Source organism: Apus apus, chromosome 1, assembly GCF_020740795.1.
Source record: "Apus apus isolate bApuApu2 chromosome 1, bApuApu2.pri.cur, whole genome shotgun sequence".
In the NCBI taxonomy this organism is placed as follows: domain Eukaryota; kingdom Metazoa; phylum Chordata; class Aves; order Apodiformes; family Apodidae; genus Apus; species Apus apus.
In genome coordinates this window covers 71,668,399-71,689,085 of record NC_067282.1, presented here as the reverse complement: position 1 = coordinate 71,689,085, position 20,687 = coordinate 71,668,399, and the positions used below count along the sequence as shown (strand labels likewise).

At 44.0% G+C, this 20,687-nt stretch overlaps 1 protein-coding gene across 4 annotated transcripts in view; it reads left to right on the top strand.

Annotated features, from left to right (window-relative positions):
• Nucleotides 1-1,494: 1,494 nt before the first annotated feature.
• The window catches only part of USF3 (upstream transcription factor family member 3), a 37,085-nt gene continuing 17,892 nt past the window's right edge, over nucleotides 1,495-20,687 (top strand). For 2 of the 4 annotated variants that reach the window (XR_007888456.1, XM_051609063.1), the window contains exons 1-2: nucleotides 1,495-1,597; nucleotides 18,621-18,685. Coding sequence is in view for 3 of the 4 variants with exons in the window: in XM_051609063.1 (XP_051465023.1) it covers nucleotides 1,550-1,597; nucleotides 18,621-18,685 (113 nt within the window). In the remaining variant the exon portion in view is untranslated. Of the gene's footprint in view, nucleotides 1,598-17,167; nucleotides 17,784-18,620; nucleotides 18,686-20,687 lie in introns of those variants that run through there. The other 2 variants (XM_051609065.1, XM_051609064.1) reach the window with 2 other exon arrangements.

Genomic DNA, 20,687 nt, shown 5'->3' with positions numbered 1-20,687 from the left:
TTCCATTTAATGTCAGCTGCAAGATGATGAAGGGAGTGGAACATCTCCCTTACGAGGAAAGGCTGAGGGAGCTGGGTCTCTTTAGTTTGGAGAAAAGGAGACTGAGGGGTGACCTCATAAATGTTTACAAATACGTAAAGGGTGAGTGTCAAGAAGATGTAGTTAAGCTTTTTTCAGTGATGACCAGTGATAGGACAAGGAGTAATGGATACAAATTGGAGCATAGGAGGTTTAAGGTGAATATCCGAAAAAATTTTTTTACTGTGAGAGTGACAGAGCACTGGAACAGGCTGCCCAGAGGTTGTGGAGTCTTCTTCACTGGAGACATTCAAGACCCACCTGGATGCCTTCCTGTGTGATGTACTCTAGGTGACCCTGCTCTGGCAGGGGGGTTGGACTGGATGATCTTTTGAGGTCCCTTCCAACCCCTATGATTCTATGACATTCTAAGATCATTTTGCGAGCAGCAGCTATTAAAAATAAAATGTTTCATTGTTTGCTGGTTTTTTTTCATCCACTTGATAATATGACTCATTCCAGCAGCAGCAGCAAAAATCTTGGACATTGCTTCAGAAACTTGTCCCTGCTCCGTATCATATCGTGTTGCAGGGAGTTTCTTTCTGGAGGAAAGACACGTTTTCCGTGAAGCCTGAACCTCAGAGCTCTGCCTTCTTAGGCTGTCTTGGAGAGGAGAGAGAGGCTTCGCACCTCCAGCCTCACCGAGAAGCGAGCAGAGGTGTGAGTGAAGTGCATGAGCTCTAGGAAACAACCTTTGCAGGACGGGGGGAGGTAACAACCGAGGTCGGAACTAGGAAGCCCCCGTGTTAGGGCCGGGGCTGGCAGGGAAGGGGCGTTAGGAGACGCAGACCGGGGGGGGGGGGAGCGGTTGGCGGTTGGGAGCCCCTCCCTGAGCAGAAGAAACGACGTGACGGGGGAAGGGCCTCGTGCCCCGGCGTCCGGTACCAGCCCCGCGCCTTGTAAAGCTCGGCCTGAAACCGCTGGTTCTGCTGGAGGAGCGAGGATAGCAAGGAAAGGCAGCCCCAGCGGCTGGCTGCTCTCGCTCAGGCCCTTCTCCAGAAGCTGGTCCGCAGGGAAAGGGCGCATCCCCCTTCCCAGCGGGGGCTGTCCCGCCGGAGCCGCAGCTCAGCTTCCCCTTTAAGAGGCTGCGCCCGCCCCTCGCCCCGCCGCGCTCCCCGTCCCGCTCCTCTCATTGGCCAGCCCGGGTGCCAGTCTCCGGCAGTTCCTGTTTCGGCCACCTGAACTTGGTGACGGTTGGCACGCCCGCCTCGGTCCTCCTGGCTTCTGATTGGCTGGCGCCGCCAGGAGTCTCTGCTGGCGATTGGCCCGCGCCAGCCTCCGCTCCGCCCACTCTCGGCGAGCAACGCCCTCCCCGCCTCGCCCTTTCCGATTGGCCCGCGGGGCTGGCCCCCTGCGCTCTGATTGGCTGCCGGCGCCGCGCCGTGCGGGCAGCAGGGTGGGGTGCGCGGCGGCGGGGCGGGCGCGGCGGCGGCGGCAGCAGCAGGCGGGGACACGGGGCGTCTGCCCGGAGATGGTCCCCGCCGTGGGGCCGCCGCTCCTCGGCCCGCCCGCCTCCCCCGTGAGTGCCGCGCCGCCGGGAGCCGCGCCGCGCCGGGGCGGGGGGTGGGGGGAGCGGGAGGGCGCGGGGAGCGGCCGCGGGGCTGCCGGGGCTGCCGGGAGTGGCGGCCCGCGCCTCCCTGCCCCGCCGCTGCTGCCCGGGGGAGCCGATCGGCGGCGGGCGCCCCCGCGGTCGCGGCTCTTCGGGCCTGGCGGCGGCGCCCGGGGCCTCCCCCGCTCCCCGGGAGCCGCTTCGGGCCTCCCGGCCCTCCGGTCAGGGCGCCCAAGGTGGGGGGGGGACGGGGCGCCGGGCCGGGCTTGGGGCCGCTGCCCTCCCGTCCCGTCCCGCCCCTTTGTCCGCTCGGGGTGCCCGGGGGAGACCCGCCCGGGGGCTGCGGGGCCGGGGCCGGGCCGGGGAGTGCCCGTGGCTCCCGGGGAGTGCCTGCGGAGCTCCCGGGGGCTCCTGCGGGCAGCGGCCGGGCTTGTGCTCCGGGGAGGTTCCGTGCTTCCCGCCGCCAGGGCTGCTCGCTGCCTGCCTGCCCGCCACGCGTGGGGCGGGCGGTCCCGGAGGGCTGGTGCCTGGCGCCGGGGAGAGCGTAGCCGCGAGGGCACGTCGGGTTCGGAGAGCGGGGGGTGTTTGTCGCTCCGAAATCCCGGCGGCCGAGGCAGTTGGGCCGTGGTTGAGGAAGTGTCGGCTTCGGGCTGCGCCTCAGCCCCGGCGCCCAGGCTGGAGGGCGTGCTGGGCATCTCCTCGGGTGCCCGCGGGCCCGCCAGCCTCGGAGAACTCCCTAAGAGGCCGGCTTCTTTTTTTATTCAGATTGTGGTCCCTGGAAACTGACTTTTCCTGTCGCGTGTGCGTTTGCCTTCGTCTCCTCAAGAGAGAAGACCTAGGAACTCACCCTGTCTGTTCCTTCCCTACCTAGCAGTTCTAGCTCTCTGGCAGATTTCGGTCAGATTCGCCAGTGACAGAGATTGTAGTCCTTAGTTTTGTAGAGATCCACACCTGACAAATGACAGGAGATCACAGTTACTGCTCATCCTGCTGGCAGAGCACCTAGAATCCATCTCCTTGTGACAAACAACACAGGTGAACTGAGTCCACCAGCATACGTGTGTCTGAATACAGCCATAGCACACAATGCTGTTTGTCCAGGGAAGTCAGTAGGGAAAAAGGTGACAGTTTTTGGGGAAAAAAAGGTGGAAGTTGAGAGAAGAAGGGAATAGTGATTTGTTGAGTCACTGGCTGTCAGTACATAGAAAGTCACACATCTATATTTTTGCTTTTCACATGGTAGCTTGGCCTTCTGTTGTACTCCATGCAGACATATGATTATTAAATACTTTCAGCAAAGATAACTGACTGCTTGCACAGTTCAGCATTCAGAAGTCAGGTAATTTAGTAGCTCCATTTCAAAGCGTGATTGTAACTTTGCTTTTACAATACGATGCCCTGGGACTATATGTGATTATGTTACATAGAGCTTTAACAAACCTCAGGGTATTGTTTGTCACTTATTAATTGTGTGCTGTTACCAGAGACTTCCTATTGGGAAATGGAATTTTTAGAAAATTTAGAATTTTGAATTTCAGTTAGTGTCATAGTAACACTTATGGCTGGAGCATCTCTTCTGTGGAGACAAGGTGAGAGAGTTGAGGTTGTTCATCCTGGACAAGAGAAGGCTCCAAGGAGACCTTATAGTGGCCTTCCAGTACCTGGAAGGAGCTGCAGGAAAGCTGGGGAGGGGCTTTTCATGAGGGCAGGTAGCAAGAGGACATGGGCTAATGGTTTCAAAGTGAAAGACGGGACATTGAGGTTAGGTATGAGTAAGAAATTCTTCACTGTGAGGATGGTGAGACACTGGAACAGGTTGCCCTGAGAAACTGTGGATCCCTCCTCCTTGGAAGCGTTCAAGGCCAGGTTGGATGGGGCTCTGAGCAACCTGGTCTAGTGGGAGGTGTCCCTGCCCATGCAGAGGGTTTGGATCTAGGTGATCTTTAAGGTCCCTTCTAACCCAGACCACTCAATGATTCCATGTTTTGGAGGTGAAATAGATTTGACAACTGAAAATACATTTGTCACTGAATAGGAAATAAGCTTAGAAAATGCTCACGTTGTGAGCATGATTTTAAGATGCACGTGTTCAGAATAGCATAGATGCATGAGAAGATTTTAATGGAGTAGGTGAAAAACGGTGGTAGATCCTGGGTGAGTCTGACAGCTGCAAAGACATAATTAGGATGCAAGTTCTTGATTGCGGTTTTGCTGCTTTGATTCCTGGTATTCCAATTAGTGTTCCCAGGAGCTGACCGGGCACAGACTGACATGACTGTCACTCTGGTGGCACCGTGATATGTGCCTGGCACATGGCTGCTGTGTGCATCTTGGACTCTACATTTTTAGCTAATGGTTAGTCATACTCTGGAATTCCAAAGACATGAACAAGAAGCAAAAAATTTGGTATGCATGTTCTTCTGACCCCATGGTCTGAGGTACTCCAGCTGCTTTTCACCTTGTCTCTTCCTGGGGGGATGCAGGGGGTGTTTCAGGCTTTTTTTTGAGGGGAAGAATTAAAGAGCTACTTTTGGTGGGTTGTTTTTTTGTTGGTTTCCTCCACTTCACCCCATATGCTGGCATCAAAAGAACACCTTTAGCTTCCAGGTGTTGAAGTATAACAAACTGGGCAACAAAGGGGTTTGGAATAGTCCTCTCTTCAGATGTGCTTTTAATTTGCAGAGTATGTTGGCATAAGGTATCTGACATTATAACCAATTCTATCCAGCTTTGATGTGAATAGTACAATGTATGGGTTGAAGCTGGACACTACGGTAGAAGGAAATAAATACATAGGGAAGTCAAGAGCTGGGAAGTGCCAGATTTGACAAGAACCTTTTAGTGGTTTAATTTTTGTACAGTAGTGCTTGTGTTTTTGTAGTATTTTTTTTTTATTCAAGTTAGCCTTAAAAAAACCCTCCATAAATGACACGTGGGGGGAGGTATAGGTAGAGTAGCATTTGGTATGAAGGGATTCTTAATGAATCATAATGGTTTGCATCATAAGAACTTGTAAAAAATGACATGAAGTCTATGCCAGTTGGAAGGCATTACTCACTTGGAAGTGAGTAAGCCTCACAGCACAGTGTTTCAGCTGAAACAGCTTTCAATTAAATAACAGTATTGAACGCTGTCCCTGATGATCAAAAAGCCAGTGGAAAGGTGTGCCTAACTGTGTATGCAAACTAGGTATCTGAATGAAAGTGGGTATGTAAAACGTGCGTGTGTGTAGCATCTGACACCTTTAATGTTCCTGATGGCGTCGTAATGGGTCTAGTGGTAATTCTCAGCCTTCTGAGGTTACTTGTCTGCAGCCTGAAGGACTGCTGGCCCTTAGTGTTGCTGGTCACTTTGTAACTGGGCTAGCGTTCTTCATCTCTGTCATGTTTGTGACTTGTATTCGAGTTAAGTCCCCCCGGAACACAGCTTCCTGTTCTGAAGGTTATCAATCATAATGCGAGGCATGTGTGTGTGTTCTGGAAAGTCAGGTGAAAATATTTCAGGTTGAATAGCTGAGAAGCAGGGCTTCCTTTGTTTCCGATTACGGCAAATCGTGTAAAGGTCACAACTCCCTGATTCAGAAATGTTGTGCAGTGCCCAACTTGTTGGTTGAAACACAATTCCAGCTTTTACATGTGCATATTGTGTATCCAAGTGTACTTTGATTTGACCTTACTAGTGTATCCCTGTTGTCGTGCTTGGAGTAAGCAGGGAAGTGATTCTGCTGTGTGCACAGGCTTGTCAAATTGTGTCTAAACTCAAGTTTCTTTCCTGTATGAAAAGGTGTGGCATTAGTCTTTTAAGATGAATGAGTTACTTTTGCAACCATGACACATGATAGCAATTTCTTACATGAGCCAGGTTGTGTGCCATTGTGATTCGCATAAGAAGAAAGTAGCAGACTGTTGAAAATGTTTCATGCTTCTTACTAACAAGTGCCTTTTTCACCCGTTACCTGAACTTCTGTCAGGTTAATTGATGGAAATTAAGACCATGAAGTTAGATCAATGAAAGCACATCTCAATGCTGCCAGTACTCTGATACCCATATGTGTTATTTGTGGTCCATCTCTAGTGAAACTGGAATGGTTGTAGTGTGGGTCTATTAACTTTTAGATTTAAATGCAGGTTTCTCAAATCTTGAGATATAGAAGTCCTTAGTGTGGTGAGCAGTACCATTAGAAGATAATGTAAAACATTGTTCTTCAGGCTGCTGACACTACTAAAAGCAGTGTAAAGGTATTATGGGAAGAGGAGAACTTAAAAAAAAAGTTTTGTTTCTTTTTCAGGTAACTGAATTTTAAAGTGAAAATAGCATTGTCTATTTGAGGCATCTGCCTGCATCTGTAGCCTGTAATGAGTGGGTGGCTTGTCAGACACTGAATTCATGCCAGCTGCCAGCCTTTGAAACTGGACTCTGCTTTGTTTTCAGGCATCCACAAAGTTGTTGGTTAGAAATTGAACACAAATCTTAGACTGGTTGGAAATTCTTCTTATGTATTTACTACAATAATACCTGGTGCTAGCCCAATACCAAGCAACTCCAAATCTGCAACAAGATAAGGAACACAGTTTCATTTTTTTCACTATTGAAGCATCCATAGTATTAAGAGATGCTGTTTAAATATTATGTATCTATAGTTTAAATGCTTTATTCTTCTACAAAAGTCTCTCACTTGTTGTAAATCCTGAGACTTCCTGGGTAATTGCAGAAGTTTAACTAGTTTAGGCATGGTCGTGGGTCACAGTTCCACAAACATTAAGCCAGCCACTGCCACCACAAGAATCACTCTTGTCCAAGCACAGCAGTTTCAGTGTCCTTGTTTGGGAGTGTGGGGTGTCTTTGTGATCCTGTTTCACAGTAAATTTCAAGTTGAATTCATGTTCTCATCTGGCTTCCTGTGTGAGTACCAGTGAAGTAGGGGAGAGGCTACATCTCTCAGCATTATTTTGGAGCAGGTAGAGCAGTAGGGGAAGGTAATAATCTTGCAGATTTTCCTATTACTGCTGTAAGGGCAATTTGCTAAGAAAAGTTAGATGGCTAGTTTAGTGTATCACAGAATGTTAGGGATTGGAAGGGACCTCTGAAGATCATCTAGTCCAACCCCCCTGCCAGTGCAGGAACACCTAGGGCAGGCCACACAGAAACGCATCCAGGTGGGTCTTGAAAGTCTCCAGCGAAGGAGACTCCACAACCTCTCTGCGCAGCCTGTGCAGTGCTCTGTCACCCTCACAGCAAAGAAGTTTTTCCTCATGTTGAGTTGGAACTTCCTGTGCTCTAGCTTGCATCCATTGCCTCTAGTCCTATCACAGGGCATGGCTGAAAAGAGATTTGCCCCTCCTTCTTGACAGCCACCCTTCAGATATTTGTACACATTAATCAGATCCCCTCTCAGTCTTCTTTTCTCTAGACTAAGTAGCCCCAGGTCTCTCAGCCTTTCCTTGTAAGAGAGGTGTCCCAGTCCCTTAATCCTTCCCTCAACCTGCTGGACACACTGTTCTTAATTGGGGCATATTGCTGTCCCACGGATAGCTTGCTGTCCACCAGGACTCCAAGGTCCTTCTCCACGGAGCTGCTTTCTAGTCAGTCAGCTCCTAATCTGTGCTGGTGCATTTTGTTACTCCTCCCCAGGTGCAGAACTCTACAGTTACTCTTGTTGAACCTCAATAGGTTCCTCTTTGCCCGGCTCTCCAGTCTGTCTGGATCTCACTGAATGGCTGCACAGCCTTCAGGTGTATTGGCCAATCCTCCCAGCTTCATATCATCAGCAAAATTGCTGAGGTTACACTCTGTCCCCTCATCCATGTTGTTGATGAAGATGTTGAATGGAACTGGACCCAGCACTGGTCTTGCAGTGTAACTCATTGACTCTGATTTCATATTCTGATAAAATAATTAATAAAAGTTAAAAAAAAATTAACATTACCTCAGGTCTCAACTGTAGGTTGCCTTTCAGTATTCTGTGTAGCTTACATCTCTGCTTAAACAATGTTGGGTTGAAAACAGGCTGAATGGCTGGGTTCAGACAGTTCTGTGGTGCAGTCTGTTTGAAGGCTGGTGACTAGTGATGTATTCTAGGGATCATTTCTGGGTCCAGTCCTATTTAACATCTTCATTAATGGTTTGAGTGACAGAGCAGAGTGCAGCCTCAGCAAATTTGCTGATGACAGCAAACTGGGAGGAGTGGCTGATGCACCAGAGGGTCGTGATGCCATCCAGAGGGACCTCAGCAGGCTGGAGAAATGGGCTGACAGGAACCTCATGAAGTTTAAGAAGGGGAAACGTGAAGTCCTGCAGCTGGGGAGGAACAACCCCATGCTGGGGACTACCCAACTGGAAAGCAGCTTGGCAGAAAAGGACCTGAGCATCCTGGTGGTCAGCAAGTAAAATAAGAGCCATCAATGTGAGCTACCTTCAAAGAAGGCAAATGGTGTCCTGGGCCACATTAAACAAAGCATTGAGAGTAGGTCAAAGGACAGGATCCTTGCCCTCTGCTCAGCACTGGTGACACCACACCTGGAGTCCTACTGGGCTCCACAGAGCAAGAGAGAGATGGACATACTGGAAAGAGTCCAATGAAGGGCCACAAAATGATGAAGGCTCTGGAGCATCTCATCTGAGGGAAGGCCAAGAGAGCAGGGACTGTTCAGCCTGGAGACAAGAAGGCTCAGGAGGGGTCTCATAAAGATACATAAATTCCTAAAGGGAGGATTGAGACAGGGTTTTTTTCAGCTGTGCCCATTGACAAGACAAGAGGTAATGGACACAAACTGGAGTGCAGGAAGCTCCATCTGAACATCAGGAAATACTTTTTTTTTTACTGTGAGGGTGACCAAGCCCAGGAGCAGATTGTGCAGGGATGTTGTGGAGTCTCCATTCTTGGAGATACTCAAAAGCAATTTGGACATGTTCTTGAGCAGCTAGCTCAAGGTGGCCCTGCTTGAGTAGAAGAGATTGGACCAGATGACCTTTAGAGGTCCCTTCCAGTGTCAATCATTCTGTGATTCTGTAATTCCCTAATTTATGTCATAACCCAAGAAACTCACAGAAGAATGCATAAAATTTTAGAAGTCAATGTTTATAGAGCTGTAGTCACATCTTACCTATATGACCATTGTCCATCATCACTGTCTTCAGTTACAACTGCAGCTGTTACCATTTGTATCCAAACTATTTTAAAAAATTGCAATAATTTCTGTTTGCTGTAGTGTTCACCTGTATTCAGTCAGTACATGTGCTCTGTACTTACGTTGCAGTTTCCTTGCTCTGCAATATTAGCTGGGGGCTGCAGCTCTCCCTTTGAGCCTCTAACCCCAGGTGCCCCTAACACTTTGAAACCTTTTATTCTGTCTTGCTCTTCATGGCTCGAGTTCAAAGACGTCTGTGGGAGGCAGCTGTCAGGTACTTAGCTGGCATTTAAATGGAAATGGAGGAGAGTTGAGGGGTTGTTGGTTTTGTTTTGGTTAAGTCTGTGACCAGAAGTGATGTTCAGTCTCAACAGCTGATGATTTGGATTATTAAGGCTTTTGTCTGAAGTAGTGATGTCTGTCGAGGTCATATTTTATACTTGCTGTGGCTGGCAAGTTAGAGTCCTACCTGTAAATTGTCTCAAGAGGCTTTACAGTCCCTCTTACCTACTTTATATGTGGCTTTTCTGTTTTATTCTGAGTGAGGATGGGAAGATGCTGTGTTTCTTAGCTTGGATAAGTTAATGCGTTTGAGCTGTCCCTTTGCTAAGGATCCACAATGGAGATCTCCCGCTTCTGGTTGTGCTTCAAAATATTTTTGCCAAGTCAGTCACAGGTGTCAATAGAGAGGTGATTTCAGACCATGATAGAAGATGGAAGTAAGGCATTTTAATTTCATAGAATGATTTTCTATTTAATTAAAACTTGCAGGATTATGGTATCAGTCTGTGCCTTCCCTATACTTATTCCTTTCAGACCTTTGCAAAGTAGTAACTTGGAAGACTAGTTTTAGTTTCTGCTCTGTTGTCAGTGCTAAATTTCTACAGTAGACTTGTTTGCTTTTTCTAGTGCATTGTGAACTACTTGTTTACTCCTGGGTAGCTTATGTACAGTAATTCTAAGCTGAATAACTAGTTTCTAATGTGGTGAAATTCATGAATCCAGGTTTCCTATGAGTTTGCAACTAGTGCTTCCACATGTGGTGTCTAACATAAATCTTGCCTTTTAATTTCCTCTTTGAAAGTGGTTAAGAAAGTGTACCTGCTTTCCCTGCTTACCTGAGCTCAGATGCCTTTTGTTTGGACTTCTCTGTTAAATCTAATTGAAATAGTTTGCAGCTTTATCCCTGCCAATATTATTTAAAACTCTCTGTAAAACATCTAGATGACAAAATGAGTCCTTTATTTCTGGAACTGGAGCAATTGCCTGGTGGACCCACTTTATGCAGAAAAAAACTTCAAGGAGTAGAGGTGCAAAATACTGTTGAGGATGCAAAGGAGAATGAGCCCTCCTGTCCAAAAAAATCTTTTGAGAGGAGCCTGGAATGAAACATACTTTGCAAAGTTGTGGGGATTTTGTTTGATTTTTTGGGCTTGAGAGCAGAGAGTGTATTTTTTTTAAACTCGTTACAGCTGGTAATAGTGATAGTACCACTTCGGGAATAATGTGTTCAGGCCTTTTCTGAAGGACGTGGCAGTAGGCTGTCTGGACAGGAGCTCTGGAAGCACTTCCATGCAATTGTCATTTTCTGCAACTCTGAAAGTTGAAGGCAGGTTTCATGAACTAATTCTTGCAACATACTTAGAAATTGTATGTCTTAACAGTTGAGCTAGGGAGTAAGTTTGATCAACTTATACATTAAAACCAAAATACTTTGGGTGCCCTGTATGTTTCAATTCTAGGATATTTTGCACTGCTTGTTAGTTAGGGACCCTAAGAGCAGAAGGATGTTTTAGCATGTGTCTGTGTCTGGCATAGCTATCAGAGAATCTCTTGATACCTCCTTGAGACCCTACACAGTTTTATAAACAGACTACATGAGGATCCTTTGTACTTGCAGAACAAAGGGGAGCTCAGGTTAAAATAAAAAAATGAAGCAGAGAATAGTATTCTGGGTATATCAGTGTGGCTAACATGAAAGTTTTTCTGTTTTGATTTTAAATTGATGGTCAAGCCCTTGGATAAAGTACTGTTACTTAAATACCTGATGTGGAGGTAAGGTCCTGTCAGAAAGCAGGATTCAACTGGCTCTTACAGAAGCTGTAGCTTCTACTTTTGTCCAGTGGGTTTTTAGGGTTTCAAACACAGCTTTCATAAGTGCATGGCTGCCTCAGTTATAAATAATCATCTTGGTTCCAGAAGTCAGAGGCCATGATGACTTACATGTTTAAGCTTTTTTTGTCCAGGAAAAATAAGTTCTTTGTTCTTTAGGCAATGTGCTGCCAGCAGGATTTGTCTCACCAGCAGGTGCTCTTCCACTGGGGTGGGAGCACAAGGCCTCAGCACAGGTGATCTTTGTCATCTAATACAGGTAATCTAACCCACATAAAGAGTGATGACCTGTTATGGGAAGAAGTTGTCTGCAGTCCACCATCAGATTAGACTTTTGGTTCCTTTGTCAAGCCTATCATAATTAAATGTAAGTTCTATTGGAAAATAACTTCCTATTTTGAAGTGTGCTGCAGATTACTGAGCATTGAAAACCAGGGAGATGAGTGCTGTCTTGCAGCTTACATTCTTCATAATTTCTCACTTCCTTAATGAAATTGGCAAGTGGTGATTTGTGAGTCTTAACAAAATATATAAAGAGCATAGGGATCACGAGGATTTTTCTGGTCATTGCTTTTGGATTTCCCAAAGGAAAGAGTGCTCGTCCCTGTATTTTTATCTTAAGTAGCTGAAGACTTTCTTTAGGTGACAGCTCTTTGTGATTCTAATTTATGCATTGTGTACTTACAGCTCTTTACCTCCAAAATGCCTGCTTCCATGTAACAATTCATCCAGACCACAGGAAATAGTTTGCATAGGCATCTTCCTTTACTAGCACTGTGTGCTACTTCAGTCCGTTTGTAGTACCAAGATCATCCACCCATCGTGTGAGGGTGGCAACAGCTCGCATCTGGATGCAAAATGTCCAGATACCTCTCCTTAAATTGTTTGCAAAACATCATCAGCAAGTAAGAAACTTGGTACAGTAGCTGTCTCTGCCCCTACTCTACAGTTGAAAATAAATGGTCATGCTAACCTTAGAAGGCCCGAGGGGATACAATGGTAGAGCAAGAAGAATAAACTCAAGAGGTGGATCTTTAAGGTAATTAATGGAAAAGTTCATTTTATTTTTTTTCCCCAGAAGTTTTTTAAGCAGATCTGGTCAGCATTTCTCAGGGTAGTGACCCTACATCTGCGCTATCCTGAAGCTGCATGTTAGTAAAGGGTCACGAGCAATAGTGACTTTAATGTTATGAAAATCATAAATAAGACAAAAAATAATGTAGATATGAGGAAACAGCACTTGAGTGATAACTCTGCTTCTTTCTCCAATGTTGTTTTTTTTTAAAAAAAAAAAAGAAGGAAGTTTTCTTTCTAGTTCTCTTGCATGTTTTTAGATAACAGCTTTATAGAAACTTTATTGCTTTAAGTTGGCAGGAGGGAAAATACCAATGTATTTGACTTCAGGTAGTAGAAACAAAAGAGGCAAACAGCTGTGAAGTGCTTTTGTTTTCATTTGTTATTTGCAGACTCGTTTAAAAAAGAAAAGAAAAAAGTGGATTGTGTAATAAGTTTTACCTTATTGGCATTGGTTTTCTTTTCTTAGCTGAAGCAGAAGCTCTAGGGACAGTCTGGTTGCCCTGAGAAGCTGTCAGCTGGTTTGCATTGGTAGTGTGTAGTCTGTGAAAAGTCGAGATGGCTCTTCTGCCCTTTAACCCCTCCTACATCTTGCTTGGCCAAAGTGTTGTCACTCAGTCTGACAGCAACTGGTCAGCCAGCACATAAATTTTAAGGAGCTGTGGTGACAGACCTGAGCAGTATGCAGTTGCCTACCTGCAGTGTCAGCACTGACCTTAGTCCTCCTCCTCTGCTCAGGTTTTTGTAAACATCAGGGACCTTCATAACTTTGAGAGGTTTTGCTGAGGTCAGTCAGTAGGCCCAGCTCCTGTTGTGAGTGGGTGGGTGAGGAGACACGGTGCAGTAATAAGAAAACCTTGGTATTTTCAGAAACCAAACTGAAAGATATCGAAGGAATTTTTACTCTTTCAGGGAGAAACGGTCCTTTTCAGTTTTCTGTTAGTAGTCTTAACAGGTTTCTTTCATAGACAAAAGTAGTTGGTATATGTAGTTAACAAAGTTAAGGTTTTGTGTTTAATTTCCTGCAACCATTTTATTAAGTAAATGCAAAATTAGAATAGAAGTGTTCTAAGAGGGAGTAAAGGCAAAGAAAAGACAGTAAGTTGTGAGGGGTTTTTTGTCTCAAGGGCACCTTGCTTGCAATTAAAAGCTCGGAATAAGTCCCTGGTTGAAACTCGCCTCTTTTCAAAACATGCGTGGAAGATTGGAAAAGAGAGCTCCAGCAGTTACTTGAATGAAGAGGACACCATCTTGCAGGGAAAAAAAAATAGCATTTGAGTAATTATCTATTCTTCAGAATTGGTTTTGGCTGTAAATCATGGCTAACCACACAAAATAAACAAAACTAGTAAGAACTGTGAGATTGTGGCAATACAACAGCATAACTTGCTGAAGTATGTTAAGAGAAAGAAAGACTTGGACTGCTGGTACTTTTACAGAATACACAGAGCTGCATATTAAAAAGATGCTTTCTGCCTCATATGGACGAATGGAGTAGCTTTCCTAATTAGAGGAAATTGTTTTGTACAGCCAAAGATCACAGATTAGAAGAGTTATGTTCTTCTAAAAATGAATATTAAGTTTGGAAACTTCCTAAATAAAGAGTGGAAACTTAATGTAAAATGAAATAATACAAACTAACTTTTTCTCAAAAAGCTAAATCTGCTGGGTGCATATGTTTTGAGGAAAGGATTTAATAAAAAAAGTTGCCAAATAATACCTGCAAAGATAGGTCCTAGACAAAAAGACATTTCAAAACAATTTGAGTTTGAGTTTTCTATGCTACTGTTTCAGAGATTAAATTACATTAAACTTAAGTCTCCAGAGCACAAACTATCTTTTCATTTCTGGAGATGACATTGCATTTAAATTAAAATAAGATTTTCAGACTGACATTGTGAGAGCTGTAAACTACATAAGGTTTGAGGAAACCCTGGTACTAAATAAATAAAAATGTTGAATTACTTCTTGATCTGGCTAAAGAATTTGGAATTTGCTGCATTCTCTCTGCAGAAGGCTTTCAGCTAAGTCAAGTGAGCATATTTCATGAGTGAACTTAAAAATATATTTTTGCCTGAGCTTATAAAGCAAATACATGTCTTCTGCTTTAAAGAATCAATGAAGGAATCTCTCCATCAGGAATTGTTACTTGAGATGGAAGAAATAAAGAAAAACCCATTGTCAAAGCTCTGATGATACAACTGGTGCAAAGAAGAAATATAGAGAGAATAAACGTTAATCAGCCTGCAGCAGTCTCTGCCTAGGCGGGTTTTTCTTGGTTTGGGTTTTGTTTGTTTGGGTTTTTTAAAATTCACAGAGCCTATATTTTCAGCAGCTCTTAAGAACAGTACCTTTCTTGTGTCAACAGCTCTGAATTGTTTTGAGGCGTAGCAAATAAAATGCAGAAGAATAAAAATAAGAAAAAAGCAGCTTCTGTTCACCATGTGTCTTATGGTACAATCTAGCAATAGAAACCTCAGTTATGTACAAGTCCTGTTTAACAAACTTACCTCTTTTCAGGTAAGAGATCAGAACTTGAAATAAACCAGCTGGTTAATTAGATAATATGTGCAGTGTTTAGGTTTTTTTCTTATTGCTCCCACAAAACTGGTTTGAAACTTTTGGGGAAGCATTGGTTGAATGATAGACTTTGATAAACTGACATAAAGGAGTTCCGCAGTCAAGTGAAGTTACAATAATATCCATTGCATTCCTGTGCCCTATCTTCTGTGTGAAATGGGCTGTAGATCCCAGCAGATCCTGAGGTACATCAAATACAAATTTAAATTTGTTTATGTTTTATAATTCATAAAGCTTATGCACTCAGTGTGTATTGAGTGGCATCTGGCTTGAACTGTGCAGGGAATGGCATCATTTAAAAAAAAAAGAGCATGAGAAGAAGAAAATGGGGGTCTTTGACACCTTGTAATAAGGACTTTCTGTTTTCTCAATATCACAAAAATGGTTACAAGCTGTATTGATACATTTCAGCACAAGCTTCCACTAGGGCCTTGCAGGTCTTCACAAATAGTATATACAATATATTGCTGGATCCTACAAGGCATTTCCTAAGGAGGAAGAAAAAATACAGCAATCGCGAAACTGTAGATGGTGACTTTGGAGACAGGGATGCTGCTGTAAGGAATAAGAATTGAGTTCAGGGGACATAGACCCTGGGCTGAAGAGTATAGGAGTGTGAAGAGCCTGTGTTGAGGGGGAGAAGTGGGTGTTCTGACTTGGGGCAGGGTGAAGATGGAGTGGTGGATGTGCTCTAAGCTGTGTGCAGGGAGAAGCAGGTGGGCTCAGAACATCTGTGGCTCTTCTGGGGCCAGTATTTGTAGATGGGTGCTTTTGTGCAGCCTTTACCTTGACACCTGTTCTTTATTTGTAGCATTGCTTGGTAACTGGCCACCTAAATTCACGGAATCATGGAGCTGTCAGAGTTGGAAGGGACTTCTAGAGATCATCTAGTCCAACTCCCTCATTAAAGCAGGATTGCTTAGAGCATATCACAAAGGACTGGATCCAGGCACGTTTTGAAAGTCTCCAGAGATGGAGATTTCATAACCTCCCTGGGCAGCCTATTCCAGTGCTCTGTCACCCTCATAGTAAAGAAGTTTTTTCTTGTATTTAAATGGAACTTCCTGTATTCCAGCTGGTGCCCATTGCCCCTTGTCCTGTCACTGGGAACTACTAAAGAAAGTCTGGCTCCAACCTCATTGCCCCCACCCTTTAGATAGGCATTAGTAAGGTCTCCCCTCAGCCTTCTCTTCTCCAGGCTAAAGAGCCTCTCTCAGCCTTTCCTCATTAGGGAGATGCTCCGATCCCCCAGTCATCTTTGTTGCCCTCCACTGGACTCTCTCTAGTAGTTCCCTGTCTCTCTTGAACTGGGAAGCCTGGAACTAGACTCAGTATTCCAGATGTGGCCTCACCAGGGCAGAGTAGAAGGGGAGAATGACCTCTCTTGATCTACTGGCCAAATCCAGACTAATGCTTTCTATATTGAACACACTGGAATACAGAAATGCTTTTTTTTGGTTCTGAGGTATAAATTTGCAAGACTGAAAAAATATGGTTCCTTAGTGAATACATTGGTCTTTCAAAAACCCTAAGTTCACCAAAACTAGGGCCTCTTTCATCCTTTTACTCTCATTTCCAGCATGCTTGCCATGGCCTAGTAACGTATCATAGCAGACAGATCAAGTCTGTCCTTACAAATGGTGCAGAAAAGTGAAAAAACAGGGTACGTGACAGTTGCACAGTGCAATCCAGCATCTTTTTCTAAGCATGATGTTTGTGAGCTTTGCTGTACCAGAACTATACACACAAGCTCTGTGCTTACTTCCTTACCCCAATACACAGAGGTAGTACTGTATACACTAAATTAAGTGAACCCTTTGCCCCTTGGATAGCTATTTTACCTGATGCACAAGGTATTGTCTTATGATTGGATATACAAGACTCTGTAGTGTTCCCAGCTAACTGCTGTGCATCTTGTGTCTGCAGATAGCCTTAGTGGATACAGATTCTGCTGAGTTGGTTTGACATAACTGAAAAAAAACCACTGAAGCGAGGTGTGCTGACCTCAGTCCCTTCACTGTATGTGTGAACATCTCTCTAGTTGCCAGCAGTGTAAAAGATGTCTTAGCTCTAACCAGATTTGCCTGGGTGTTTTTTTTTTTAACAGTCAGAATTGCACACCTGCTAAACTCTCTTAGGGAGAGTACTGCTGACCATCACCAGCTGTGCACGGGAAGGATAAGTTAGAGATGCCCTGGGTGGGAAACTGGCTTTCCCAGCTTTCAAAGTCATTAATTTTCATTAACTTGGGGGACCTTAGATGTCAACTGGACTAGACTTTATTTACTTAAACAAAAATAAAATTTTTAGTAAGTTAAGCTAGATGGATTTAAAGAAGAAATCTGGTTTTAAGATGAAGTGCCATGAGGTAGTTTATAAGAGAATGAATTAAACTAGTGAAGTTGCACTTTTACATTCTCCCACAGTGTTAACTCTCTAAGCTTTTTCATAATTTATGCAGAGCATGACCAGTGAGAATGGGGAAGGTAATGCCTGTGGAGAACTGCATGTAGAAAGTGATGTGCTCCCATTGATGGGCTAGGGAAGTCTGTTTCAGGTCGGCTGTATTTAACACCCGGTGGAGTGGTGTAGTGCTGTAACTCATCTTGGAGGGTGGTGGTGAGAACACCAGGTGGAGGTGGAGGTGGAGGATTTGAATTAGGTTCCTGAAAACTTCGGGCACTTGGAGTTCCCCAGATGGGATCTATTTACAGGATATCGCCTGTTTGTTTTACTTCATGGTTTGCCAACATTTCCTGTGTCTTCACAGGAACAGAGAAAGTACTTAAGAAGGGATAGAGTGGTAAACAGCATCAGCCCCTAATGTTCCTCCTCAGTCAATCTTCACTGAATGAGAGCACTACATTCAATTAACCTTTTGGAGTATAAGACTGGAGAAGTGCATCCAAGTTCTGTTCTGGCATGTTAAAGGAAGGATACACAGGCGTGTGGACAGAGCCCCCTCTGAAGTGCATGCTTCAGTGCTTTGGGAGCTCTGTAGATGGGCTGGCTTTCTGGTTCGTGAGGATGATTTTTCCTTGTTTCAATGTCAGTGTCAGCTATGGTAGGCTCGGTTTACATTAAGAACTGCTTGGTGTTGAAAGTTGTATTAAAAACCACCCCCACTTCCTTGCAGTACAAACAAAAAAATACCCTAAAGATACGAAGCCTGTTAAAAGAAGCTGATGAGATTTCCAGGAGGAGCCAGGGAGATGTGAAGCCACAAGGAGTCTGAGGGCCCACGGGAAGAGTTGTGGTAACAGGTTGGTTGGGCAGAGATGAGCAGAAGCATGAAACTAAATACAGGCCTTATAAAAAACCAGATTGATTATTTTATTCCTGTTGTCATCTACACTATACTTCATCCTACTTGCTTTCTAAAATTCATTCCCTGGTAGATACTTGTTCAACCATCATTCACTTAATCTCGTCTTTTGTTTAATTTTTTTTTCATCATGTTTTTGTTTGAGTAAATAAAGGCTACTGATGTGTTCAAGATGAGGATGAGTTAGGGGCAATTCATAGGCCCTTGTGTATAACTTTATTTCATACCTTTATTTTTAACTGAATTTTATAAATCTGGCAACATAGGGCATTATTTTGGGCCATTTTAAGCTCTATGTTAATTCAATAATTTGTAATTTGCTACATTAATGGCACTCTAAGTAATTTTAATAAAATGTTCTCATTGGAGCTTGTATTTTGCTTAGCGTTCACACTTTATTTAGAACTGGGAATTGAATGTATAGTCAATTAAGAAGAGCTGTACTTCCTCCCATTCAAAAACCAATAATACACTCTAATTTTCCTTCTTGCTTCCTTAAAGTAGCTAGGATTAGAATTGTTTTTATATTTGAAGAAATGGAGGAGGTGGAAACCAGTTCATCATAGACAGCAGGGGCTCATGTAGCACCCTGCTAGGTAATGTACTTCATTTTTAATGCTCACATGTCCAGCCATTGTACATCAAGGTGATGGACTTGTGGGTACATTGTAGCATGGCCCCCTCTGTATGGGCAAAGGCAGAGTGATGTAACAAATGCCGTGTGCTCAGAGTTCAGACGAGTGCACTTGTTAATTCCTTCCACAATTTTCTTCAGGCTCTCTTCCCCGAAACCATGCCAGAGATGACAGAGAATGAGACACCTACTAAGAAGCAACATCGGTGAGTTCTTGTGGGGGGACGTCTGTTTTGTAGTTCTGTAGATACGTCACAGTTCTCAAGTTTCTACTAAAAATTTGGCAATAAGGGAGGGTATTGACAAGAAGCTCTGAGGATTGACCAGGGCTGATCCAAACTCTTTTCCAGTCTGTGCTGAATTACACATCAAAGACATGTCTATCTGGGCAAGGGTGATTCTTTGTTACAAAGACTACTCAGATGTGTATGAAACTGTTGTCACCTCAGTTAGAGGGAAGCTTGTAGTACTCTGGAGACTTCTCATGTTGGGGGTCCCTTTACTCATTTTGACAGAATAATTTCGATCCCTTCCTCAGCTCCCAGTGGAATCTGGATCTTGCATCTCAGTTACTACTTCTCATGAAGGTACTAAAATAGTGCTACCCCAAGCCAGCAAGACAACAGACATACAAACTCCAGTCTCAGGTTCCTGCTGGAACTCAAAATACATCTTGAGGTTGAACACTATGACCAAAATTTGTAACAAAGTGACTGGGATCTCACTACAAGTTTTCCATGGTTTTGCACCTTTGTAGGAGCATGTTGATCTAATACTACCTGGTTTGCAGGAGAATCCTTCAGTCTCTAATGAAATACAGCATTCACCTTATGCTAGCTGGCCACATAGGGTATGATTTCTGAAAAAAACCTCAGAGGTAACATTGATTTGTGCGATAGACATTTGTTTAGTCCTTCTGGATTTTGTGACTCTTTCTTCCCTGCTAATAAAGTATTTTGTATTCTGTATTGGTAATGGGAATCAAAGGGCAGCTGGGTCTCTCCAGCCCTAATGTCCTTGTGCATATTTAGGATATATGATAAATTCTGGCTGGCAGATGATTGTTTTGGATATTAGTGGGAGAACTCTAGTTTACTGTAAAATGAGAAACCATTTAAAATTATCATTTAGTGTGTTCATTCATTCCTGCTGTCGTGGTGCCAGTTTTCAATTAACAAAAGATTCATCACTTCTTGAAAAGTTCTAGAACATATGTGCTGGCTTCAGCTGACATTGATTTGGCTTGAAGATGTTAATTTCAAGCATTATTTCTTAGCAAATGTCTCCAGGTCTGACCACCTGCAGTAACATTACTGTCTTGTAATTGTTGTCCAAGTTACTCTAGATACACACTGCTTTTGGTGAGTTACCAGAAATAAACGTGTAGCAACTCAAAGCATAAAGCCTGCATGACCAATTGCAACCACACATCATCCACATGTGTCCTGCATTCCCACTTTGGATTCCTTACTACGTTTGGATACTACTGTAAGGGTGGAAGAGGAGAGCAGAAGATGGTGCTCTGGTTTTGCATACTCTGGCCAAACAACTGGAATAAGAGTGTGCTGCTGGACAGACATCTCTTGAAAGATATATAGTTTGGGGTTTTTCAGTATTTCTTCCAGAAAACATGCTTTGCTTTACTAGGCTTCCTGAAAGTACTTGGCTTACTGTGTATATACAGTACATCAGATTTATATATGTAGAGTTCACATGTGGGATATAGTGACTTTCAGCAAAGCAATTAGAAGCATTGCACAATAATGCTGACCTGGTTGCCATCAGTCCAGAAATTCCAGGCACACATCTGAAAACAACAACAATCCTTGCATGCCCAAATTATACCTAGACAAAATTTTGAGGCACTAAAGAAGAACAACTGCAGAGGAATGGTAAATCTGGTTTCTCACTCAAAGGAAGCCTATTTTATACCAGAAGGTATGCTGTTGAAGGTAACGTGTCTGGAAAAATGAATTTATGTGGTAACATTTTTTTCCTGTTTCATTGAGCAAGTGGAGACATTACAGCAAGGTTTCCAACAATGAACTATGCTGTTGCTCAGAAACTAGTTCTATGTTTTTAATATTTGGCCTTATTGAACATTGGATAATGTTCAGTTGGATAGTTATTGAACAGAAAGATGAAAATCCAGCTCTGCCGTGTAAAGACATGTAACAGTGATCAAATGGGGTATTACACTCTGCCTTC